We start from the raw sequence: 26831 nt of genomic DNA on the forward strand, positions 1-26831 counted from the left end.
CTAGCGATTGGAAACTCGGTTCGTGGAACTGCAAATCTCTCAACTTCATCAGGAGCACACGCATACTCGCCGATGTGCTCAAGGACATTGGATTCGGCATCGTAGCGCTGCAGGCGGTTTGTTGGAAGGGATCAATGGTGCGAACGTTTAGAGGTAATCATACCATCTACCAGAGCTGCGGCAACACACACGAGCTGGGAACAGCTTTCATAGTGATGGGCGATATGCAAAGGCGCGTGATCGGGTGGTGGCCGATCAATGAAAGAATGTGCAGGTTGAGGATCAAAGGCCGGTTCTTCAACTTCAGCATAATCAACGTCCATAGCCCACACTCCGGAAGCACTGATGATGATAAGGACGCATTCTACGCGCTGCTGGAACGTGAGTACGACAGCTGCCCAAGCCACGACGTCAAAATCATCACAGGAGATTTGAACGCTCAGGTTGGCCAAGAGGAGGAGTTTAGACCGACTATTGGAAAGTTCAGCGCTCACCGGCTGACGAACGAAAACGGCCTACGACTAATTGATTTCGCCGCCTCCAAGAATATGGCCATTCGCAGCACCTACTTCCAACACAGCCTCCCGTATCGGTACACCTGGAGATCACCATTGCAGACAGAATCACAAATCGACGAGTTCTGATTGATGGACGGCACTTCTTCGACATTATCGACGTCAGGACATATCGTGGCGCTAACATCGACTCTGACCACTATCTGGTGATGGTTAAACTACGCCCAAAACTATCCGTCATCAACAATGTTCGGTACCGACGACCGCCGCGGTACGACCTAGAGCGACTGAAGCAACCTGATGTCGCCACTGCATACGCGCAGCATCTCGAGGCAGCGTTGCCGGAAGAGGGTGAGCTCGATGGGGCCCTTCTTGAGGACTGCTGGAATACAGTCAAAGCAGCCATTAACGACGCAGCGAAGAACAACGTCGGGTATATGGGTTGAAGTCGACGGAACGATTGGTTCGACGAAGAGTGCAGACAGATTCTGGAGGAGAAGGACGCAGCGCGGGCGGCCGCGCTGCAGCAAGGTACCCGGCAGAACGTGGAACGTTATAGACGGAAGCGGAGACAGCAGACCCGCCTTTTTCAGGAGAAGAAACGCCGCCTGGAAGAAGCGGAGTGCGAGGAGATGGAACAGCTGTGCCGTTCTCAAGATACACGCAAGTTCTATCAGAAGCTCAACGCATCCCGCAAAGGTTTCGTGCCGCGAGCCGAAATGTGCCGGGATAAGGATGGAAGCATCTTGACGGACGAACGTGTGGCGATCGAAAGGTCGACGAGGAACATCTGAATGGCGTTGAGAGTACAGGCAGTGAAAGTCAAGGCAGCGGAGGAGATGACTACGTCAGTTCAGCGGACGATGGAAGCCAACCAGCCCCCACCTTGAGGGAAGTTAAGGATGCCATTCAACAGCTAAAGACCAATAAAGCAGCTGGTAAGGATGGTATCGGAGCTGAGCTCATCAAGATGGGCCCGGAAAAGCTGGCCACTTGCCTGCACAAACTGATAGTCAGAATCTGGGAAACCGAACAACTACCGGAGGAGTGGAAGGAAGGGATTATATGCCCCATCTACAAAAAAGGCGACAAACTGGAGTGTGAGAACTTTCGAGCGATCACCATCCTTAATGCCGCCTACAAAGTGATATCCCAGATCATCTTCCGTCGTCTGTCACCATTAGTGAACGAAATCGAGGGAAGTTATCAAGCCGGCTTCGTTGACGGCCGCTCGACAACGGACCAGATCTTTACTGTACGACAATAATCCTTCAAAAATGCCGTGAATACCAGGTCCCAACGCACCATCTGTTCGTTGATTCCAAGGCGGGATACGAAAGTATAGGAAAATTATGGACGAGAACAGTTTCCCTGGGAAGCTTACCAGACTGATCAAAGCAACGGTGGATGGTGTGCAAAACTGTGTGAAGATTTCGGGCGAACATTCCAGTTCGTTCGAATCGCGCCGGGACTAAGACAAGTTGATGGACTTTCACGCCTGTTGTTCAATATTGCGCTAGAAGGTGTCATGCGGAGAGCCGGGTGTAACAGCCGGGGTACGATTTTCAACAGATCCAGTCAATTTATTTGTTTCGCGGATGACATGGACATTGTCGGCCGAACATTTGCAAAGGTGGCAGAACTGTACACCCGCCTGAAACGTGATGCAACAAAAGTTGGACTGGTGGTGAATGCGAACAAAGTACATGGGTTGTGGGCGGAACCGAGCGCGACAGGGCCCGCCTGGGAAGCAATGTTACGATAGACGGGACTACCTTCGAGGTGGTCGAGGAATTCGTCTACCTCGGATACTTGCTAACGGCTGATAACAATGTTAGTCGTGAAATACGAAGGCGCATCATCTGTGGAAGTCGGGCCTACTACGGGCTCCAGAAGAAACTGCGGTCAAAAAAGATTCGCCACCGCACCAAATGTGTCATGTACAAGATGCTAATTAGACCGGTTGTCCTCTACGGACATGAAACATGGGTAATGCTCAAGGAGGACTTGCAAGCTTTCGGAGTATTCGAGAGACGGGTGCTTAGGACCATCTTTGGCGGTGTGCAAGAAGACGATGTGTGGTGGCGAAGAATGAACCACGAGCTCGCCCAACTCTACGGCGAACCCAGTATCCAGAAGGTAGCTAAAGCCGGAAGGGTACGATGGGCAGGACATTTTGCAAGAATGTCGGACAACAATCCTGCAAAGATGGTGTTCACTTCCGATCCGGCAGGTACGAGACGGCGTGGAGCGCAGCGAGTGAGATGGGCAGACCAGGTGCAAAACGACTTGGCGAGCGTGGGGCGTATTCGAGGATGGAGAGATGCGGCCTCGAACCGTGTTTTGTGGCGTCAAATTGTTGATTCAGTGTTATCTGTTTAGATGTAGACTGAATAAATGAAATTACGCAGGGATGCAAGTCGCAGGAACTTCGGACGAAACTTCTTCAGAGAGATCGATCGCTTGAGGAGATCGTTGCGTTAGGAACCAGTATCGTGGGATCAGTTAAAGAAGCTGACGGTCAGACGGTCAATCGAAAGATTTTGTGTTTTATGCGATGGTGGAGGAGGTGGAGTTGATATCCCCATGACGATCGATTCCGGCGCAGATGCTAACATTATCACAAGAAGTGTTTGGGAGCAAATGAAGGAAGCGGTAGTGAATGTTAGCGATGCTACTACTAAAATAGACTTATCACTTATGGTATACGGGGCCAAGCAGCCATTGAAGGTGGCTGGATCATTCACCTCCGACATCCAAACAGGCAACAACAAAGTGGGAGCGAAATTTTAACTTGTGTAGGATGGTCAACGCTGCTTGTTAGGTGATCAAACAGCCAAGGACCTACAAGTTCTTAAAGTTGGATATGATATTGAAGCAATCGAAACACAACGCTGCAGCCCGTTTCCAAAACTGCGAGGTGTGGAGGTGGAAATACCGATCAACGACCAAGTACAGCCAGTGCAACAGCCGTATCGACGTCCACCAATTGCGATGGAAGAAAAGATTGAGGAGAAACTTCGAACACTGCTAGAGCTCGACATCATCGAGCCTGCTCCAGGGCCATCACCATGGGTGTCACCTGTGGTGCCCGTGCTTAAAGATTCCGGAGAAGTTCGCCTCTGTGTCGACATGCGACGGGCTAATCAAGCGGTCCTCCGGGAAACACACCCTTTACCGCTTGTAGATGAGTTGTTGTCGTCAGTATCGGGGGCAGTACTGTTTTCCAGACTTGATATCAAGGATGCCTATTATCAGGTGGAGCTGTCCGAAAGGTCAAGACCGATTACAACATTTATCACCAAGTATGGACTATACAGGTAGACATGCGTATTTTAAAACACCCGTTTTTTCTCGTTTTATATTGATTTCCAATAAAGTTGAATTTGTATGCATAAAAACATGTTTATTATTTGCACATAGCACATTTAGGCATAAACGCTTGATGTTCGGGGTCAGCTGTGCCCCTGAAATATTTCAGAAAACAATGGAGACAATTACAGCTGGCCTGAAAGACAATATCGTGTTTGGCTCTAGTAAAAGGGAACATGATAAACAACTGGCAACGGTGTTAAAGCGGTTCTCGGAATATGACATTCTACTCAACGAGGGAAAGTGCATATACGGTGTAGAATGCTTAGAATTTCTTGGTCACGAATTATCAATCTCCGGAGTTCGGCCGACTGAAGATAGACTTTCCGTAATTCAAAATTTTCGGGAACCACAGAATATATCAGAGCTTCGTAGTTTCCTGGGGATGATTTGTTATGCTGGCCGATTATCGCATGGAAAACTGAACCATTGAGGCATCTGCCAGGAGTTCAGGTCAGGAGTTCCGTACAGATGAACATAAAACGAAAGCCTAGCGTTTGACTTAATCAAAACAGCTATATCACAAATACATCATCTCGGGTTTTTCAATCCTAAAGACCGAACCAAGCTTATGACGGACGCTAGCGCAACAGGACTAGGAGCTGTACTTCTTCAAGAAGATTCTAAAGGGTCAAGTCGTGTGATTTCATACGCCAGCAAAGCTTTGACCTACCTGGAGAAGAAGTATTTCCATTATTATTCCAGTATTAGTTTGTATCTGCTGGTAGTAAAATTCACACTGTTAACCGATTGCAAGGCTCTTAAGTTCCTATTTAGTCCAAAATCTCGGCCTTGTGCTCGAATAGAGAGATGGGTCCTAAAACTACAAAACTATTTGTATGATGTTGATCACATTCTAGGGTCTGCCAACCTTGCTGACGTTTTTTCGAGACTGTGCGACCAATCTCTCGAACCTTTTGATGAAAAAGGAGAGGAGTATATTCGGAATGGTTTGACAATCAGTCCCCATCGTAGTCACATCAGAAAAAGTTAAGGAAGAAACGGCCAGTGATGAGGAGCATCAACTGGTGTCTTCAATCAGGGTCAATAGAATACCTACAAAAAGAATACAAACCATATGCAGATGAGCTTTGTAGTTTCGATGGTGTTTTGCTAAGAGGTAGTCGACTGGTGGTTTCTTTTAAATTACGCGAAGAAGTTTTATGTGTGGCGCATCCGGGAATTGCGGCTATGAAGCGTCGCCTGCGTCAAAAGGTTTGGTGGCCATGCATCGACAAGCAGGTTGAGCAAATTGTGAAGAAATGTAAGCAGTGTATACTTGTTTCTTCTCTTGGGCCACCGGAGCCTTTAAAGAGTACTAAAATGCCCGAGAAACCGTGGGTTGATATAGCGGTTGATTTCATGGGACCACTCCCTTCGGGTCATACACTGTTCGTGCTAGTGGACTACTACAGTAGATTCACGGAAACAATTGTTATGAAACAAATAACGGCGAAACGCACAGTACAGGCATGAGACTTTCAGCAGATTGGAGTGCCTGAAACTATTAGGTCGGATAATGGACCACAGTTTGTGAGCGAGGAAATGCGTTTATACTGTAATGAATATGGTATAACACTAAGGAAAACAACGCCGTACTGGCCACAAGTCAGACCGCATCGTGCTTTCGTGCTGTGCGGTTCTTTCTCTCTTTGCGGAAGGAAGTTTTTAATACTACCCGAAGCTATTTTAATTTCAACAGTGCTTCTCAGCGCTATTTGTACCCACTGGTCCCGTTACAATCTTTGCAAGGACCCGTGCCTTCGTTTTACGTTGGACCCGTTGGCGGAAGTAAAATTCGGACAAGCGGTGGTAATCCTGCAGGGACACCGTTCTGGGAAAAAACCTCTTAGGATGTCACGTCTCCACGCTCAGCAATGAGCATTAATAAAAACAAGAGGAAGGGGGAGTCTCTGAATTCTCCACTTCCTTCAAAGAAACAAGGTTTCAAGACCATCCTGCCCAAGCACGGAAAAAATAGAAGGAAGCTGGAGACTTCAGATATTCCTTCTAAATCTAATGTTGACATTATTTCTTCTCCTATCGAACTGAGCAATCAGTTCGATTTGATTAATGACGAATTTGAGGAAATCAAATCTACCTCTAGGTGATTCGATTCATGCGAAAAAGCAAAGGATTCCGCCAATTATGGTATCTGTTACCGAGTTTTCTGGCTTCCGGAATGAGATTTTGAGTAACCTTCAGGGGATCAAGGTTTCATTTCAGATTGCCAGAAAGGGCGACTGCCGCGTTTTGCCGGGATCCTTTGACGATCGCAAACGTCTTCTTCAGTATTTAACTGAGAAGCGCCATAAATTCTTCACATACGACGTCAAAACTGAGCGATTGTTCAAAGTCGTCTTGAAAGGTCTCCCCAGTGATGACAAATCACTGGATGAGATTAAAATGGAAATTTCTCAATTACTTGGATTTTCACCAGTCCAAGTAATTAAGATGAAAAAGAAATCCCACTCTGGTACTTCCCAAAGGGGCATTTCTCAAGAATTTTATTTAGTTCATTTTAACAAAAGTGAACTAAATAATATGAAAAGTTTGGAAAAGGCCAGTATTATGTCTCATGACCGTGTTACATGGGAACATTTCAATCCCATCCACCCAAACCCCACCTACTGTTGTAAGTGCCAAAAGTGGGGTCACGAGACAAAACATTGTCACATGGATGCTAAATGCATGATTTGTGGTGGAACCTATCACGCCAAGGACGCATGTCATGTGAGAGAAGATTCCAATAAATTTAAGTGCGCAAATTGTGGGGGCAATCATAAATCCAATTTCTGGGAATGCCCTTCACGCAAAAAAAAATTTGAATTCCCGTGCAAAATTGATGACAAGAAATTCCAATCGGATCCCAGATTCGGCGGGTAGAAATTTTTCAAACGCTCAAATTTTGAAACCAGTTACCGGTCGAGCAATTCACACCCACCATAATTCACGAACAAATTTTGCCGCTCCTCAACGGGTAGCAAGCACTTCAGTAAATTCCAATTTTTCCAATGTAGCTACGTATGCAAACATCGCTGCTGGTAGACAAAATTTCTCTTCTCAAAATGAGGTTTATACCCATGTCCAAACGGAAAATAACGGTCATGTTGCCGATTCAGGTAGCATGACTGCTTCCGATTTTGATTTTTTAACTGAACAATTGCATCACATGATTGATGCAATGTTCAAAGCAAATACCATTCCTGAAGCTGTTCAGGTTGGTATAAAGTACACACAAAAAAATGTTATCGGACTCCGTTTCAATGGATCCAAATAATTGTGTCAAAGTTCTAAATTGGAATGCCCGCTCTCTAAAGGGTAAGGAAGATGAATTATTCAACTTCCTAACAGTTCATAATGTGCATATTGCCATTATAACAGAAACTTATTTAAAACCAGGACTCTGTAGGAGTGCTCTTGCAGGAGCCTTCAAATTTTCTCGGCTTTGCGCCAGACGGCCTTAGCCGTCTGCCGAGAACTACGGTTCGATCTGCCCAGCTAGCAAGTTCTAACTCCACTGCAAGACCACACTTCAATTCGCTTCCCAAACCCTTCTTAAAGTCCCAACTCAAGAGCTCAAATTCCCAACTTATCTCAGTTCCTTTCCTTAAAATTGCAAAAAAAATATCTCGCAAGAGTTTAAAACCAACGTAGTGAGTTTATTAGGCAAAAAGCAAACTAAAAGCTCTCATTTAATTTCATCTTACTTTAAGATTCAGAACAAAATTTGTAAAATTTTCCAAAGTCGTTCTTCATTTATTTCTAGCTTCATGTCTACAGCCTAACCTTTCGTGACGTCACGGTTCTCTAAATTCAACCTTCTCTAATCAGTATCCGTGCCATGCTCTCTTTTTCTCCCTCACAATTTGGTTCTCTAATTTACACTACACCACTTTTCACTGTCAATTAGTATGTGTCCACTGTACTTACAGTTTCGATTGGGCCTACGGCACACCAGCTCGTCGGTTACGGCGGTGGGTGGCGGGGGTCGCCGACGATTTCAACGTTCACGGTGATCATGAGATGGGCTCGATGTAGGTAGCCTAGCGGCTGGTTGGTGGATGTGTTCGACGGATCGGTGATCAAGCCGAAGTTCGGTCTCGTATAGAAGCAGAGGTCGGCGACGCCAACGATGCTACGGCGATCACCACGCTGACCTTTACGGCGGTATTGAATTGTCTCCCACCGACACTACGTGAATTGTAGTCGTTCTCTCGGATGACGGTCTCGCTTAACACTGTCCACCGGGACCGGGTCGCTGAGCATAAGGAGTATGAAGGATGAAATTCGATCTGGACGAGCGGCACATGCAATCGATTCGAGATCGGCAAGGTTTTATCCGTGATGGAGACGACGTTTTCGTATGGGCGGTTGGATACGGTCGGAGGTATGCCAACCTCGGGATCTTATGGGGGAAGCGTTTTGTAGCTGGTTCGCTGACCCGATTGGAAGCAAGTGGTACGTGAGTCGGGGACGAGTTCGCTGGCGTGGCGGTCTTTCCCCTACTAGAACTCTCGCTAGGTTAACCACCGGAATGACTGTAGGTGGGATTCGCGAGGCCGAGCTTTTCTCCGATGGCCAACGCACTCTAGATGGCCTATAGTGGCGCGCAGCCACGAGGCGATAGACACACCTAGGCGAACCGTCCGAGCTTCCTTCCAGTCCAGACCTAACCTCCCAATACTCGGCAGTAATGGCCGAGCCCAATATCGACACACCACCGACACGTGAAATCTTATTTTCTTCTCAAAACTTTTCGTTTTCCTCTTCCTTCGCTTACTATAGCTTTGTATTCGATGATCCAAGTGTTTTAATCACACGACTCACGCTTTTTGTTCATCTTGGAATCATCTACAAAAAACCACTTTTAGAAATTTTAGGTAACTTTTCACTTTTAACTTTTACGTTTTATAACTGATCTTCTCGGCAGTCTAGCAGGGAAAGTACGAATTTCCCCTGGTGCTCTACGAGGTACCTTGATGCAGTACTAGATTAGATCTATTTCCGAAATTACAGATATTATATTTTCGTTTCTATTGCTGACTTTGGTTGACGTAATAATACCCACCCAACTAATTTTCTTGAACAAAACAGATTTGATTCGAGCACTATTAGCTACAGTTAGGCGCACCATATCGTTCAATTAAAATGATCGTTGATTCCTTTTTTCAACATTGAAATTTGTTATCTCATCGAAACGAATTAAGTTCGTTTCAACTCTCCATTAAAAGAGATTCAAATTATTTTATCTACAGAAATGATCGTCTTGACAGCGCCTGTGGTGGGGTCGCCATTGTCATTAATAGACGTATCAAACATAAATTATTTTCTTCGTTTGAAACCAAAGTTTTTGAAACCTTGGGAGTTTCTGTTGAAACAAATTTTGGTCAATTTCCCTTCATTGCAGCCTATTTGCCTTTTCAATGCAATGGGCAGCAAAAGAATTTGTTGAAAGCTGATCTTCAAATTCTGACTCGCAACAAATCAAAATTCTTCGTAATTGGTGACTTCAATGCCAAACACCGTTCATGGAATAATGCTCAAAGCAATTCCAACGGCAAAATTTTATTTGAAGATTGTTCTGCGGGATATTATACTATTCGTCGAAATCCTTCTACAATTGATTTAGTTTTAACGGATTCAAGTCAGCTGTGTGGCCAATTGGTAACTCATGCTGACTTTGGCTCTGATCACCTTTCTATGACGTTTGAAATCTCACAAGAAGCCATTTATAATCCAATCAGCTCTACTTTCAATTATCATAGAGCTGATTGGGATTTATATAAAACGTATATCGATAGGAATTTTGATGTTGATATTCCTCTCGATACCAAAAGTGATATTGATAATGCTCTCGTATCTTTGACAAATTTAATTGTCGAAGCCAGAGGCATTGCAATTCCTAAATGTAAAATTAAATTCAACTCCATTATTATTGACGACGATCTTCAGCTACTGATCCGTCTTAAAAATGTGAGGCGAAGGCAATACCAAAGAACTCGCGATCCCGCGTTGAAAGTTATTTGGCGAGATTTGCAAAATGAAATTAAAAAAACGTTTCTCTATTCTGAGAAATACCAACTTTGAGAATAATGTCTCGAAGTTGGATCCCAGTTCGAAACCCCTTTGGAAATTAACGAAAATTCTTAAAAAACCTCAAAAGCCAATTCCAGCGCTTAAAGAGGGAAATAAAATTTTATTAACAAATGGCGAAAAGGCTCAAAAACTTGCTCAGCTGTTCGAGAGTGCCCATAATTTTAGTCTAGGTCTCACTAGTCCAATTGAGGATCAGGTTACACGAAGCTTCGAAGACATTCTCAACCAAGAAAAAGGGTTTTGACCCTTCGTTGGGAACTAATTTGGATAAAGTGAGATCTATTACTAGAAAATTTAAAAATATGAAAGCCCCGGGTGATGTTGGTATTTTCTACATACTTATCAAAAAACTTTCTGAGAGCTCTTTATCCTTTTTGGTTAATTTATTTAACAAATGTTTTCATGTGGCATACTTCCCAGATAAATGGAAAAACGCCAAAGTTGTTCCAATTTTGAAGCCGGACAAAAATCCAGCTGAGGCTTCTAGTTATCGCCCAATCAGTTTGCTTTCTTCAATAAGCAAACTGTTTGAAAAGATTATTTTAAATAGAATGATGGTTCATATTAACGACAATTCTATATTTGCTGATGAGCAATTTGGTTTTCGCCATGGGCATTCAACCACCCATCAGTTATTAGTTAGAGGCTCGGAAGCCTCCTTCCAAGAGGCTCGGAAGCCTCCTTCCAAGAGGCTCGGAAGCCTCCTTCCAAGAGGCTCGGAAGCCTCCTTCCAAGAGGCTCAGGCCTCCTTCCAGAAGGCTCAGAAGCCTCCTTCCAAGAGGCTCAAAGCCTCCTTCCAAGAGGCTCAGGCCTCCTACCAAGAGGCTCGGAAGCCTCCTTCCAAGAGGCTCGGAAGCCTCCTTCCAAGAGGCTCGGAAGCCTCCTTCCAAGAGGCTCGGAAGCCTCCTTCCAAGAGGCTCAAGCCTCCTTCCAAGAGGCTCAGGCCTCCTTCCAAGAGGCTCGGAAGCCTCCTTCCAAGAGGCTCAGAAGCCTCCTTCCAAGAGGCTCAGGCCTCCTTCCAAGAGGCTCAGAAGCCTCCTTCCAAGAGGCTCAAGCCTCCTTCCAAGAGGCTCAGAAGCCTCCTTCCAAGAGGCTCAGAAGCCTCCTTCCAAGAGGCTCAGAGCCTCCTTCCAAGAGGTTTAGAAGCCTCCTTCCAAGAGGCTCAGAAGCCTCCTTCCAAGAGGCTCAGAAGCCTCCTTCCAAGAGGCTTAGAAGCCTCCTTCCAAGAGGCTCAGAAGCCTCCTTCCAAGAGGCTCAGAAGCCTCCTTCCAAGAGGCTCAGAAGCCTCCTTCCAAGAGGCTCAGAAGCCTCCTTCCAAGAGGCTCAGAAGCCTCCTTCCAAGAGGCTCAGTCTCCTTCCAAGAGGCCTCAGGAAGCCTCCTTCCAAGAGGCTCGGAAGCCTCCTTCCAAGAGGCTCAGAAGCCTCCTTCCAAGAGGCTCAGGCCTCCTCCCAAGAGGCTCGGAAGCCTTCTTCCAAGAGGCCTCGGAAGCCTTCTTCAAGAGGCTCAGCCCTCCTTCCAAGAGGCTCAGGAAGCCTCCTTCCAAGAGGCTCTCAGCCTCCTTCCAAGAGGCTCAGGCCTCCTTCCAAGAGGCTCAGAAGCCTCCTTCCAAGAGGCTCAGAAGCCTCCTTCCAAGAGGCTCAGAAGCCTCCTTCCAAGAGGCCTCAGAAGCCTCCTTCCAAGAGGCTCAGAAGCCTCCTTCCAAGAGGCTCAGGCCTCCTTCCAAGAGGCCTCAGAAGCCTCCTTCAAGAGGCCTCAAGCCTCCTTCCAAGAGGCTCAAGGCCTCCTTCCAAGAGGCTCAGAAGCCTCCTTCCAAGAGGCTCAAGCCTCCTTCAAGAGGCTCAGGCCTCCTTCCAAGAGGCTCAGAAGCCTCCTTCCAAGAGGCTCAAGCCTCCTTCCAAGAGGCTCAGCCTCCTTCCAAGAGGCTCAGAAGCCTCCTTCAAGAGGCTCAAGCCTCCTTCCAAGAGGCTCAGAAGCCTCCTTCCAAGAGGCTCAGGCCTCCTTCCAAGAGGCTCGGAAGCCTCCTTCCAAGAGGCTCAGGCCTCCTTCCAAGAGGCTCAAGCCTCCTTCCAAGAGGCTCAGAAGCCTCCTTCCAAGAGGCTTGGAAGCCTCCTTCCAAGAGGCTTGGAAGCCTCCTTCCAAGAGGCTCGGAAGCCTCCTTCTAAGAGGCTCGGAAGCCTCCTTCCAAGAGGCTCGGAAGCCTCCTTCCAAGAGGCTCGGAAGCTTTCTTTGAAGAGGCTCGGAAGCCTTCTTTCAGGATGCTTGGAAGCCTCCTTCCAAGACGCTCGGAAGCCTACTCCTTATCAATAGACTCGTAAGTCGTAATCCTAGTTTCAGGAGGCTTGGAAGTTTCCTTCCTATAGGCTCGGAAGCCTCCAAAAGTCTTGTGGGAGGCTTGACATATAAAACCAATTTGCATCAGAAAGTTTCACGGAATAATGAAAACTTCAGACAATTTTTAGTTTTGTGGTTTGTTTTAATATATCTTATGGAATTATATTTTCATTTACGGTGAAAATAAAAAAGGGAATACCTCGATTGAAGCATAAGTTTGAAGGGGCTCTACTCAAGAAAAAGGTTGAGTACCGCTGGTCTAATACGTCAACAAAACTTCAAACCGTTAATCTTCTTTTGGGCTTTCAGATCTCCGGAAAGCCTAAAAGAAGATTGACGGTTTGAAATTTTGTTGATGTATTAGACAATTACTACATTGTTTTTCATACTGACAATTATCTCCGAACGAAACGAACTTGTATTTTGAACAACAACAATGTTATCACCTACGACCAATATTGCCTATCCCTTGTTATACAGATTCTCAACTGAACAATGCAAACAGATAAGAAGCTCTCTGAACCAGTTCAAGTAGGAGAAGTGGCTCGTTTGTGAGCACTCTTTTATCCATAACATTGTCCCTAGTTAATATTGACGAAATAAGCTTTACTTCGTCGATTGGATAAAACTTTATCGATATTTTGTAAAGTTCCTCGGGTATATTTATCTAACTTTTGTGTTGATTTTTGCGTAAAAAATGTTCGTGCAAAAGTTCGTTTCAAAAGATACGTGGGGTGCCCACGGCTGAATCACTTCCCCTACTATTGATTGTTATGCTCGAAAATCCTTCGCTTTGCCTCCTTTTCATCTACCGAACCCCGCTATGCTATCTCCATCAATGGGTATTCCCATCATAAACTGGCAATTAATGCTGGAAATGAGTTGACACTTGTAGATGAATCGGTTGATTTTGATAATCTGATAGATATTTTCCGCGCTGGAAGAATCATGCAGCTTTCGATTGCCATTTGACAGAGGAACATCTCAGTGCGAATCGGATGTTCATTTAACTCAGATCAACGAAAAAAAACCGTTGGTTTGGGAAGCAGTGAGCTCCATGTTGTAGTTTTCAGTAGCAAAATGTTGTATGTATGATGATTTGAATTCGAGTTCTTGATCTGCTTCAACTATGGATTATTCTCTCATCCTAACAGCTTCAATTTAAGCAAGAAAAAGCTCCTGTTGCTATCATCCATAGTCGCCATTTTGGTAGTTGGGCTTGTGCTTGGTCTCTATTTCGGTCTCCAAAGTGATGACTCCGGTGAAATCGGATCCCCTAGTGGATATCTTTCTGGAGCAGCGGTGGTATCCAACGGGGATGAGTGTGCAGCGATCGGTGCGGACATACTGAAGAAAGGTGGGTCCGCAGTCGATGCAGCGATCACCCTCATGTTGTGCGAAGAGCTCACGTCTCCTCAAAGCACCGGAATCGGTGGTGGATTCCTAGCAACTGTGTACAACAAAAACACGGGGTTGGTTGAGACGATCGATGCTCGGGAGATGGCACCCGCGGCCTCTACGGAAGATATGTTCGTAGGAAACGCAGATGCAGCTGTTTTGGGAGGACTGGCGATCGCTACCCCGGGCGTTATAAAAGGTTTCTGGGAACTCCATGAGCGGTACGGCAACTTACCGTGGAAAGAATTGTTCGAACCGGTGATTGAGTTGGCTAGGAACGGAATTAGTGTGAGCCCATTCCTGGTGACTGCATTACAGTCGGAACGAACCAACCTACGTACGATACCTTCATTGAGAGAAGTATTTGTCAATACGGAAACAGACGACGTGTGGGAAGAAGGCGATAATCTGAAGTACACTGCTCTTGGCGATACTTGGGAGATAATTTCAAATGAAGGGGCGGATGCCTTATACTCAGCAAATGGTACTCTGCTTCCAAAGATTCTGGCAGATTTGGAATCATTTGGCAGTATCATCACAAAGGAGGACTTCTTGAATTACAAGTAAATAAATCCTCACAATTTCAAGACCTTCGGTTATGACTTTGAAACGTTTCAGACCTCGTTGGTTATCACCTGCATCTACGACGCTCCGCGATGGATCGAGTGTATACAGTATGCCATTGCCTGGCAGTGGAACCATTGCCATTTATATGCTCAACCTATTCGACGGCTTCGAAAATCTCGAACCGGATGATCCCCTCACATGGCATCGAGTGGTGGAGAGTTTCAAACATGGCTACGGACTGCGCACGCGACTTGGCGATCCGGATTATGTCCCAGATATACAAGACCTAGTTCAGAATTTGACTAGTAAGGAATATGCCGCTCTAATACGGGACAAGATAGACAGCGATCGGACCTACACCGATTACCAATATTACGGAGCGGAGTTTTCCGATCAAGAAGACCACGGAACGGCTCACATCTCCATTTTGGCACCCAACGGCGATGCGGTTGCCATGACTGGAACAATCAATACTTAGTAAGATCCAAATCTATTGAACGCCTCTATCGCTATCTAATCAATATTGTTCCCCAGCTTCGGATGCAAACGTCGTTCCTCTTCCACCGGGATCATATTCAACAACATTATGGACGACTTCTCCACCCCTGGCGTGGTGAACTCGTTCGGAGTTCCGGCATCTCCGGCTAACTACGTGGCACCTGGAAAAAGGCCGCTTTCTTCGATGACCCCGACCATCGTGGTTGACGCCGAGGGTGACGTTCGGTTGGTAGTGGGTGGAGCCGGTGGAACACGCATTACCACCAGTACCGTGCAGATGGTTCTACAGACCGTATTTTTCGGCCGGGGACTAGAGGAAGCAATGAACGCACCAAGACTGCACAATCAACTGGCACCGATGACGACCTACGTGGAGCAAGCATTCGACCAGGCAGTGATTGATGGCCTTAGCGAACGAGGCCATGAGACTAGTTTGACTACGGGAATCGGTACTATGACAGCTGTAGCTAGGGAACGCGACAATACGATAACGGCTGCGTACGATCCGAAACGAGGAGGAAGTTGGGAAGTGTTTTATGTGTGAGCGGGAGCGGGAATGAGGACAAAATCTGTTTTCGGTTTCTTTTGTTAACTTCGAAATCATTTTTCGAGCCTAGTACCGTTTTGACTCAAATCCCGAACATGACTCATATTCCGAACACTGACGTTTTAGCGCACTACAACTAAAGTTTTCAACGGGTTCCCCTTCTGAGGATCAAGATTACAAATGAATTCAAGCAAGCTTAAGAAAATTACTTAAATAAAGTCATAATGGCCATTTGAAAGGTCAACTGCACCCACCGCTCCGAGCACTCTGACTAATGTGGCATATAAGAAGGTGCTGATCGAGTGAATTCAAGCCTTCTTATGTACCACATTGATCAAAATTCTCGAATTGTGGGTGCAGTTGACCTCCACAAACGTCAAATTAGAGACTAACCCGCAGGCAAACTGGCGGCCATTACCGCTCGCGGAAAACTGGATACGGAAAATACGATCAAACTACCCAAGTTAATTTGACAGCTGATTAAGTAGGCTTTGGGGCAGTTCGTTGAATGACATTTCGTCGAATGACGTTTGGTCGAATGACATTTAGACGGAAGGACATTTGGTCGAAGAGGCATTAGGTCGAATGGACATTTAGTCGAAGGTTGAAACCGAATTTCAGTCGGTAATTCAGTGAAATTGATAATTCGCTGACCCTTGAAGGCCCTGGTGAACTATAGAAAAATCGAAATCCTATAGAAATAGAAAATATTTGGTACTGATGGTGAGATACCCTCTATTTTATTTTTTGGCACAAGATCAAAAACCAATGATATCAAAGCTGTTTTGCAAATACTTCATCGTAGCCTGCTTTTGAACATTTCGTTGATTGACATTTAGTCGAACGACATTTGGTCAAACGATGTTTCGTCGAAATGACGTTAAGTCGAAGGGACATTTGGTCGAATACAAATAGTTTTCTCATTCTTTTCATTAATACTATTTCTTTCACTCAATATTCTCAATATATACTAATTATGTTCAGAATACAATCTACTTTCAACCATAATTCGTTGATTACCGGCCAAAAATTCAATTTCGACCAAATAGTCATATGACCTAATGTCTATTCGACGTAATGTCTTTCCAACCAAGTGTCATTTGACGAAACATCATTGGACTCGAGGAGCTGCACTGTTAGATGACTTTACCCATTTTAAAGAAAATGGGTGAATTTTTCACGGTGGGAATAATATCAACAATAACAGAGTACCCATTAATGGGTAAATTCATCTAACCGTGTGTAGCTCATCAAGTATCATTGGAAATAAAATGTTTTGAACAGGTTGTATAGATTAATCGTAGTCGGTTATAGGGGTTTGCCATAGTCAATAAACTGTCTATTTCCTATCCTGTCGTTAATAATACAGATACCGTCGTCGGGGGTGACAATGGGTCAAATGGGGGTGAGAATGGGTCACTGTTTCAAGTACTTGGAATGCTTGTAGAATAGATTGAATTTATCTGAGGTTAGCTGCGTGTCCTTGCAGCATCGAATATCGTGACTCGCTTTTTTAGAAGAACACCATGGTATCGTGCCAGCGCATTGCCGGCTTTCCAAGTGGCCTTACCACGCCCTATATCCTCGGAAGGTGGGAAGGGTCGACTTCGCGCCTGCTTCCCTCTGCACGACTGGTATCAAGAATGATGATGCCGCGTGCACCCAAATTGACCTCTCTGCGATAGGGTCTGTTCGCCAACACACAGAGGGAGTTGCCGACGCGGTGCCTACGCCTGCCCCAGCCTTGACGAGGACCCTTTTCCGTCCTCGGGCTCGGAACCCGCCCGGTTGACCGACGCCGCGAAAGCGACGATACGATGTTGTTCTTCGCGCGACCACTTGTTCGATAAAAGGATCGAGTTCGACCACAGGGCATTACCACCGGTATGACCCATGAAGCCGACTCCGAACCCTTGGACCACCTTTTGTTTGCGCCTGAACTAGCTATCCTTGAGTTCACGCGCCACCTTCTGTGTAGCTTCGTGACGATTTGGGCGATAGCCGATAAAACGGCGTTCCAGCCAACTTCATCTTTACACATCCTCCGAACTAGGTTGTCCGGGGTAGTGTCAAACCACATGTAGCAAGAATGTGGACACGCATTGCGCGAAAACGTGGGCACACGAACAACGCGTGTTCCGCTGTTTCCTCTAAACCTGCGCACACAAAACACTCGCGCGAGGCCGAGCAAGCCAGCTGCGTTACCTGCACTGTGAATTTGCAGCACGCTTAAACGCCGGGCACTTCGAACCCCCCATGGGGTGCTTGCTGTTCACAGCTTTGCTGGAACAAGTCAAACAATTGGGAGGGTTCGTGCAGCATTGTGCCTTATGTCCCTCCGATCCGCAGCGTCGACAGAGCTTGCGTCTGTCTGGGCTTTTGCAGTCCCATTGCTTGTGCCCCGGTTCCAGGCACTTGAAGCAAACTTCGGGTTGCTCGTATATGCCCACAGGGCACACCGACCATCCCACCTTGACGCTCCCTAACTTGACTACCTTGGAGGCATCCGCTGCAGATAGCCGAACCAATGCTACCTGTGTCCCTGCCGGACCTTTCCGTAGCCGAACGGCTGCGGTGGATGCCTCCACTTCACACTGTCGCCGCAGCTCTGACGAGCTCTTCAACTTCGGTGATCTCGTCCAGGTCTTCAACCCTTAGATTCACCTCCGTCGTGAGTGCCCTCACCTTGACCGTCTCGCCTAGGACTTCTTCCGCCAACTTCTTGTAGGCGGCGTCCTTTTTCGAGACGCCCCGCTTCAGCTCGAGTATCATCTCGCCCATCCGGGTACGTCTTATCCGACGTACGTCAGCGCCGAGTTCATCGAGCTTGACGTCACTTCTCATCGCCTTTAAGACGTCCGAGTACTTAGCCTCGTCCGTCGTGATGACTAGGGCATCGCCCCTGGAGCGATTGGCGCCTACCCTAGACTTCTTGCTACCCTCATTCGCCTGGGCCTTCTTTTAGGCCCTTGACGTATTCGGTTTCCTCTTGTTCTTGACCAGGGTCCAGGAGGCGTCATCTCCCTCTATTTTCCTGGTCTGGGGCGGCTGAGAGCTCTCAGCCTACCGTAGCCCCTAACCACCGTCTTTCCTGGGTGGACGGACCTTTCCAGGTCCTTCCTCCCCCAGTTTTGGAGGTACCTGACCAGGGTTCAGCATCCCAGCCCCACTACCCTTGATCGGGGTAGTAACCCTCCGCGTTTTGGAGCGGCCCCCAGGGAGCTCATCCCCTGGAGACTGTCTTCCCCGTTTTTGTGTCTGCTCCGTTGGAGCAGTCACCCCCGACGTGCCCGCGAATACTTGAGCCTCAGTCTGGGTAGACTTTGGCACCACCGTCTTCGCTGGCACGCCCTCGGTCGATTCGACCTTGTCCGAATCCGCGAATCCTTGGGCCTCAGTCTGGGTAGACCTCGACTCCACGGATTTCACGGGTTTACACTTGGCCGTCTCGACCGCCCTCTCCAGCTTAGCGTCCAACATCGACTTTCGAAGTTTCAGCAAGCTCCTCTTGAGGTCCTTACTGATATTATGCTTCGATGACGCAAAGTCGATGATGGCGTCCAGCTGTTCCGTCGCCACCTCGAAGGCAGAAAGCCCATTGCTTTTCCGTTTCGTCGCCTCCACAAGCCATGGGCCGTCAATAACCTCTACCGGCGTAGCCTGGGAGATGGTTAAGTGACCCACGCTGGCGCTGCGCACCGAGCTGCCGACTATTGCCTCTGGCCTCCTAGGCGGAGACCTGAACAACCCACCTCTTGCGAAGGGGTTGTCGCCTACACTTCTACCACTAATTGAAGAATTGACTTGGTTTTCCATTTTGGTCCCACGAGTTGCTTGGGAAAAGAGGTCCACCACACCAGAGCCCAGCATGACGCGGTAAGGGACAATTACTGTGGAGGGTGCCCAGGTACCCCACAGGCTCTGTTAAAGGCCTAGCTCATTATTTTACCCCCCTGGCCATGCATCCCCTCGGCACGGGTCACTTAAGGTCACTCCTGACGGAATCTGTTTAAAAGTGCTCGCGTTTTCGGGGGCACCCCGCTCGATACGGAAGCAACGCACAACTGTTATTTTTATTATTTCACGCATACTGCGACGCAGCAAAGCTAAATCAACAAAAATGACAGTTGTGTGCCGCCTCTGAATCGAGTAGTGTGCCCCCGAAAGGCGAGCACTTTGGAACTTGGATTCCGTCAGGAGTGACCTTAACGCCTTGAGATTAGGGATTAGGGACCATGGTCCCTTTGGTCGCTCCCACTCACTCTAGCTGATGTCAGAAGGACAACAGTGCCCAGGCGGCCCACACCAGCTAAGTACAAAACCCTTAGCTGGCGGTCGATTGTCATCGGAACACCCGTGGAAGCGTGAGATTGGAACTTGTGAGGACCAGAGCTGTGTAGGTCGCTCCTTCCCAGATGTCAACTCACCATTTCGCAGCCCGCAATGGAAACGGTTTAGCGGGTCGGGAATGTAGTCCTGCCTTCCTCGTTTGCTGTTGGAGGTGGTCCCTAACCCCGCACTTCCTGGACAACCCAGAATGTCTGTTGAGCAGATTCCCCCTCCATTGCTTAGGAAGAAAAAAAAAGATGCAATGTATCCTAGAGAAGGTGCATAAAACGGGTGATAACTAGCGAGGCATTAAACTGCTGCGTACCGTTCCAAAGTTCTGTACAAAGTTATCCTAGCCTGGATCTATGAGAAGATCGATGCGACTCTCCGACGACAGCAGGCCGGATTCCGTGAAGAACGTATTGTTACGCCTCGTATATAGTCCCGAGAGTCCCTTTACTTGGTATTCATTGAATATAAGGGGGTCCTTTGTATTCAGTTTCAGAATGTTCAAGAAAAAGTCTTTGGAATTTAAAAAAAAAATAAAATATTTGAAAAATGCTGTAGGTTGATTTTTTTTCCTATGTTTGAACAGACCCTAAGAATTTTATAGCTTGGATTCGAAAATCGAATGCAGATATTGAATTTGAAGCTCGGCCTCGAATTACATTCCACAGCATGTTGGACTCGGAATACAAGAAAAATGTCAATGAGCCAAGGATCTCCGTTGAAGAAAAGAAAAAAAAACATAAAAGTAAGAACGCAATCCGATGATTGTAACAATAGCAGAAGGATTTAGATATTTGTTTTATGGATTGCTATTGGATATGCAATAAAAATGTTGATTAAGAAATAGATCTGAATGAAAAGATTATATAAGAAATTAGGAAATTAAGGTTTTGACCATTCTTCATATTTTAAAATAAGATCGTAGTAATGATTTGACTTTTGCATTTAGATGTTCAATCTATGGATTAGATTCGGAAATTGGATTTGAAGTTACGAAATTAAATTAAAAGGTTACATTTGAACTTCGGACGCGAAGCTTGTATTCAAAAAATTTATTTAGACCTTGATTTGGAATTTCGATTCGAATATTGAATTTCATTGAAAATTTTATTTTGTTGTTAGAATTGTGTATTGTTTTGCCTTTCTCGTACAACAAAGTTGTACCGAAAGGCTATCATTTCACTCTGAAAACGAACTTTTCACAGGACATCTGATAGTAAAGTTTCTTATACCATTCGACTCAGTTTGATGAATCGAGGTGATGTCTGTATGTGTGTGTGTATGATTGTGTGTCTGTATGGTCACTTTTTTAACCTCAAAAACTCACACGATTTTCATGTACATACTTAGACTCAACTGATTTTATCGCAACAAGTTGCATACCGCAGAGCCACTCTTCTTATGACATGCTATTTAATTTCATCAAGATTGATTAATGCGTTCGCAGCTGACAAGGAAAATGGTTTAGGCAGTTTTCCATTTTCCCCATATAATCGAGACTATACGAGCATTGAGCAGCTATCATGCTATAATATAAATTACGTTTGCTCGATGGGTTAGAGACCTCGCTACGGCAATATCGATAACGCTAACGCAACGAGCAAAGCTTTTCAAAGCTTGCAATGTGGAACGTGTTGAACACGTCGACTAATCGACGAACAACGCACGCGCTTTTAAGTTGAGAGCTGACCCGATGAAGATTATTGCCATTATAGGGACACGGCAGGTATTTCCGTCCATCGTCATAGGGGCTAAAACCAACGAAAGCAACGTACATTTGCTAGAACTCCACTATAGCAGAACGTTTCTCCTGAGCTTACGATTTGATACGTACGAGTTTTACAAAAAAGCGTCTCTTTTATTGGTTTTCGAGACTATGACGAACAGACGAAAATACCTGCCGTGTCCCTACCTACTTTATCGGAGCATTCGCACCAACACAACACACTCGATAACGACACGATTAACTGCTGGTTCGTACGCTCGTGGCCATGGTGGTGTTTGCGTTTGTTTTGTGTCATACATTGGAAGGGGAAAAGAGGGGTTTCATTGATGCTTCAACATGCTGTTTGGTTTGGGTGGTGTGGAGTTATGGTGAAGTTTGGGTGATTTCAAGGGCAAATTTGAATATAGTTTTCGTTTTATACATCTCCTTATTTCCATATTATATTATGTATGCGGTTTTGTTTGTCTTCTATTTATATTTAGGAATCGTTCAAAAATGGCATCGGGGCCTTGGCGAAGGGGGGTGGGGGTGTCGATCGTCATAACTTGATCGATCGATCGTCATAACTTGATTATAACATAATGTATTATGCTTATTTTACAGAAAACGTTTTTACAACATTTTTGGTAGATAGGAATTGGAAAAAAACGAAGTTACCACCTTCAGTATATCTTGATTTAATCGAGAAAGGCATCGTCACCGCTAGGTGGATTAATTTGGTTTTTTTTAAATTTAATGAAAATAACATTTGAAAACGTTCTGTTATAAGAGACTAGTGGCAAGTGTTTTTTTTTTTTCAATATAAACGGTTTATTAATTCATGCATTAAAAAAATCAAAATTTTCAACGTCTGTTGTCTGTGGTTTTTTTTCGTCAAAAGGGCGAAAGTCGCAAACGTAAACATTGACTTCTTTCGCTGATTTCAGGAAGATTAGAGACTTCTGGCCGTATTTTCCACTTCCGTTGGATAGAAGACGCGGAGCGCCACCAGTTCCATGTGGTTGTTAGCTGGGAGCGGTCCTAGTTGTTGAGGAATTTGCAGGAAAAGTCATTGTTTACGTTTGCGACATTGGCCCTTATGAAACAACCGTGTCGATATGATGAGCCAGCCGAAGGCTGCAAATCTGTATAGTAAAGACAATAATACACCCGATTTTTTTTTACACGGGGGATGCGTTCAGTATAAAAAAAGTTTTTAGTTCAAAATTTGAAAATCCGTTTAAAAAAAAAAGATTTATGATTTCTCGACAAATCATGCAAAATAGAGCAACTTTGCAAAAATTTTGTATAATTTGTGTAAATGTATTGTATTTTGTGTAAAACAGAATCGGGTGTAATAACATTTGAAGATACATTTTTAAGGTCACTCTTGACAGAATCCAAGTTTCAAAGTGCTCGCGTTTTCGGGGGCACCCCACTCGATACGGAAGCAACACACAACTGTCATTTTTATTTTTTCACGCATGCTGCGACGCAGCAAAGCTGAATCAACAAAAATGACAGTTGTCCGCCGCCTCCGTATCGAGTGGTGAGCCCCGATAACGCGAGCACTTTGAAACTTGGATTCTGTCAGGAGTGACCTTAAGCATGGTTTGCAGAAATCGCTCGCAGTAGATAACGAACAACGATAAAAGTGAGGCAAAAACTGTTCCGAATAATAACAAGCCATGATAACAAATTTATCAAACTTGTATACAAGTGCGAATTGGATTCGTATAAGCAGCCCCCACAGAAAAATGGTGATTCTCGCTTTGTTTTCGTTCCTTTCGTGTTGGTTACTGCACAGATGTGTAGAACAAGTTGAAATGTATTTGGAGCTTTCTAAAAGAAATTTATCATGGGGTATAGCATCCCGAATCAGTTCCCTATCATGACAGCTTGCGAAAAAAGTTTCTCGCGGTATGCTGCATATCGTATATGTATACAGAGATGATAAGTTGGAGACTTGTACTTTCTCTTTAGAATTCAATCCCTGTTTTTAAGATTGTATTCAGATTGGAGAAGTCCCATATTTTTTATTGCTTTTGAAGATTTGGTTTCGACAGTAAATTGGGTGATTTCCGTGCTGAATTTCTGAAAAATATTGGAGGTCAAATTGCTAGTAAGCTTTGTGATTGGGTTAATCTAGTTTTGGGCTCAGAGATTATATTTACTATTTACTAATATACTCGACATCTGAGTTCACTGATTGGATTGGAAAAGTAAAATTTGAACTTTGTATAAAAAAGCTGTTTTAAAAATTTATAAAAAAAAATTTAAAAAATAAATTTTAATTCGAAAATATGATCTATATGATAATATGATTATTCTTCTTCTTCTTCTTATTGGCATTACATCCCCACACTGGGACAGAGCCGCCTCACAGCTTAGTGTTCATTGAGCACTTCCACAGTTATTAACTGAGAGGTTTCTTAGACAAGTTACCATTTTTGCATTCGTATATCATGAGGCTAACACGATGATGCTTTTATGCCCAGGGAAGTCGAGACAATTTCCAATCCGAAAATTGCCTAGACCGGCACCGGGAATCGAACCCAGCCACCCTCAGCATGGTCTTGCTTTGTAGTCGCTCGTCTTACCGCACGGCTAAGGAGGGCCCATGATTACAGTCGGGACTCGCTGGTTGGGATCTTAATACTTGGGTCACTTTTTAGTTGGGCCTCCGCTGGTTGGGCAATGGCCCAACTAAAAAGCAACCGTACGTCGAAATTCAATGTAAACACGGAAAACGGGATTGGGCGTCACTGGACATCATTTGTGATGTTCAAGTCGAAATACACGTGTTCAAATGGCTGTCAGTTGACCCAACTAAAAAACCGAATTCGTTAGTTGGGCCGAGGTCGTGGCCCAACCAGCGAATCGCGACTGTATTATTATATTATATTATTATGCACGTGAATATATAATTGAATAATTAGTTACATAATAAAGCTGACAAGGACTATGAGGTAATTGATTAATGGAATGAAGTTGAATATTGAATATTGAGTATTGACTACGAGATTCGATGATCATATACGTATAAGGCCATCTGCGAGTTGTGGGGCTTGCCTAGGATGTGGTGGGGTTTGACAGTGGGCCCTGTTAAACCTCTATAAAAAGCTGCATGTATCCGCAAGTAGGCCCCACCAAAGCGACCGTGTGCCGCTCAAAGCGCACAAGCCCAAGTCCTGGTGTTAGGTGGGACGCTAAACAGCCCTGACACGACGGCCCTCCGACGAGACAGGAGGTTTGCGCAGGCCCAATAAGCCGCCTAGAAAACCAATCATTACGAACAATATAAGAGATAATGCGACTCGATATAATCGGCAAAGACCTCGGCGACGAATACAGGATCACGATTGGAAGCTTGGAACATGGAATTGCAAGTCGCTAGGTTTCGCAGGTTGCGACAGGATGATCTACGATGAATTACATCCCCGCAACTTCGACGTTGTGGCGCTGCAGGAGATTTGCTGGACAGGACAGAAAGTGTGGAAAAGCGGGCATCGAGCGGCTACCTTCTACCAAAGCTGTGGCACCACCAACGAGCTGGGAACCGGCTTCATAGTGCTGGGTAAGATGCGCCAACGCGTGATTGGGTGGCAGCCAATCAACGCAAGGATGTGCAAGCTGAGGATTAAAGGCCGTTTCTTCAACTATAGCATCATCAACGTGCACTGCCCACACGAAGGGAGACCCGACGACGAGAAAGAAGCGTTCTACGCACAGCTGGAGCAGACATACGATGGATGCCCACTGCGGGACGTTAAAATCGTCATCGGTGACATGAACGCACAGGTAGGAAGGGAGGAAATGTATAGACCGGTCATCGGACCGGATAGTCTGCACACCGTATCGAATGACAACGGCCAACGATGCATAAACTTCGCAGCCTCCCGCGGAATGGTAGTCCGAAGCACCTTCTTTCCCCGCAAAAATATCCACAAGGCCACATGGAGATCACCTAACCAAGAAACGGAAAACCAAATCGATCACGTTCTAATCGACGGTAAATTCTTCTCCGACATCACGAATGTCCGCACTTACCGCAGTGCGAATATTGAATACGACCACTACCTCGTTGCAGTATGCCTGCGCTCAAAACTCTCGACGGTGTACAACACGCGTCGAAGTCGGACGCCGCGGCTTAACATTGGGCGGCTACAAGACGGTAGACTAGCCCAAGAATACGCGCAGCAGCTGGAAGTGGCACTTCCAACGGAAGAGCAGCTAGGCGCAGCGTCTCTTGAAGATGGCTGGAGAGATATTCGATCCGCCATTGGTAGCACCGCAACCGCTGCACTAGGCACGGTGCCCCCGGATCAGAGAAACGACTGGTATGACGGCGAATGTGAGCAGTTAGTGGAAGAGAAGAATGCAGCATGGGCGAGATTGCTGCAACACCGCACGAGGGCGAACGAGGCACGATATAAACAGGCGCGGAACAGACAAACTCGATTTTCCGGAGGAAAAAGCGCCAGCAGGAAGATCGAGACCGTGTAAAGACGGAGCAACTGTACCGCGCTAATAACACACAAAAGTTATATGAGAAGTTGAAGCGTTCACGTAAGGGCCACGTGCCACAGCCTGATATGTGTAAGGACATAAACGGGAACCTTCTTACGAACGAGCGTGAGGTGATCCAAAGGTGGCGGCAGCACTACGAAAAAAACGCAGATGGCGGTATAGTGATGGACCTGGGAGAACGCGCGCAGTACATAATTTTACCGGCTCCGGATCTCCAGGCCAGGAGGAGATTGGCCGGCTGAAGAACAACAAAGCCCCTGGGGTTGACCAACTACCAGGAGAGCTATTTAAACACGGTGGTGAGGCACTGGCTAGAGCGCTGCACTGGGTCATTACCAAGATTTGGGAGGAGGAAGTTTTGCCACAGGAGTGGATGGAAGGTGTGGTGGGTATCCCATATACAAAAGGGCGATAAGCTGGATTCCAGCAACTACCGCGCAATCACATTGCTGAACGCCTACAAGGTACTCTCCCAAATTTTATGCCGTCGACTAGCACCAATTGCAAGGAGTTCGTGGGGCAGTACCAGGCGGAGTTTTATGGGCGAACGCTCCACCACGGACCAGGTGTTCGCCATTCGCCAAGTACTGCAGAAATGCCGCGAATACAACGTGCCCACACATCATCTATTCATCGACTTCAAAGCCGCATATGATACAATCGATCGGGACCAGCTATGGCAGCTAATGCACGAACACGGTTTTCCGGATAAACTGACACGGTTGATCAAAGCGACGATGGATCGGGTGATGTGCGTAGTGCGAGTTTCAGGGGTGTTGCCGATACCCCTCGTTGCGGCGAAATATAAGTGAGCCAACTGTCCGTTCCGTCACACTGAAAGTCATCTTGACGTGACAATGACTGAGGAAAGAACAACTGAGTTCATGAGTAAGCAGATTATGAATATAATAAGAAACTTGAACAGTCAGC

The 26831-nt window shown here is 45.9% G+C and overlaps 2 protein-coding genes across 6 annotated transcripts in view; one reads left to right on the top strand and one right to left on the bottom strand.

The window, feature by feature from the left end:
- LOC134205695 (lachesin-like) overlaps positions 1-26831 on the bottom strand; it is a 678152-nt gene that overhangs the window by 95525 nt on the left and 555796 nt on the right. The window lies entirely within an intron of this gene.
- Positions 13273-15414, top strand: LOC134210088 (glutathione hydrolase 1 proenzyme-like). The gene is made up of 4 exons (XM_062686109.1): positions 13273-13403; positions 13473-14279; positions 14335-14760; positions 14818-15414. The coding sequence occupies exons 1-4, from the start codon at positions 13399-13401 to the stop codon at positions 15323-15325; spliced, it is 1746 nt and encodes a 581-aa protein (XP_062542093.1). The 5' UTR covers positions 13273-13398; the 3' UTR covers positions 15326-15414.

Source organism: Armigeres subalbatus, chromosome 1, assembly GCF_024139115.2.
Source record: "Armigeres subalbatus isolate Guangzhou_Male chromosome 1, GZ_Asu_2, whole genome shotgun sequence".
Lineage (NCBI taxonomy): Eukaryota > Metazoa > Arthropoda > Insecta > Diptera > Culicidae > Armigeres > Armigeres subalbatus.

Coding starts and splice junctions, on each gene's coding strand:
- LOC134210088 (XM_062686109.1), top strand. Junction 14,280..14,334: donor GAGGACTTCTTGAATTACAA/GTAAATAAATCC, acceptor GAAACGTTTCAG/ACCTCGTTGGTTATCACCTG. Junction 14,761..14,817: donor ACTGGAACAATCAATACTTA/GTAAGATCCAAA, acceptor ATTGTTCCCCAG/CTTCGGATGCAAACGTCGTT.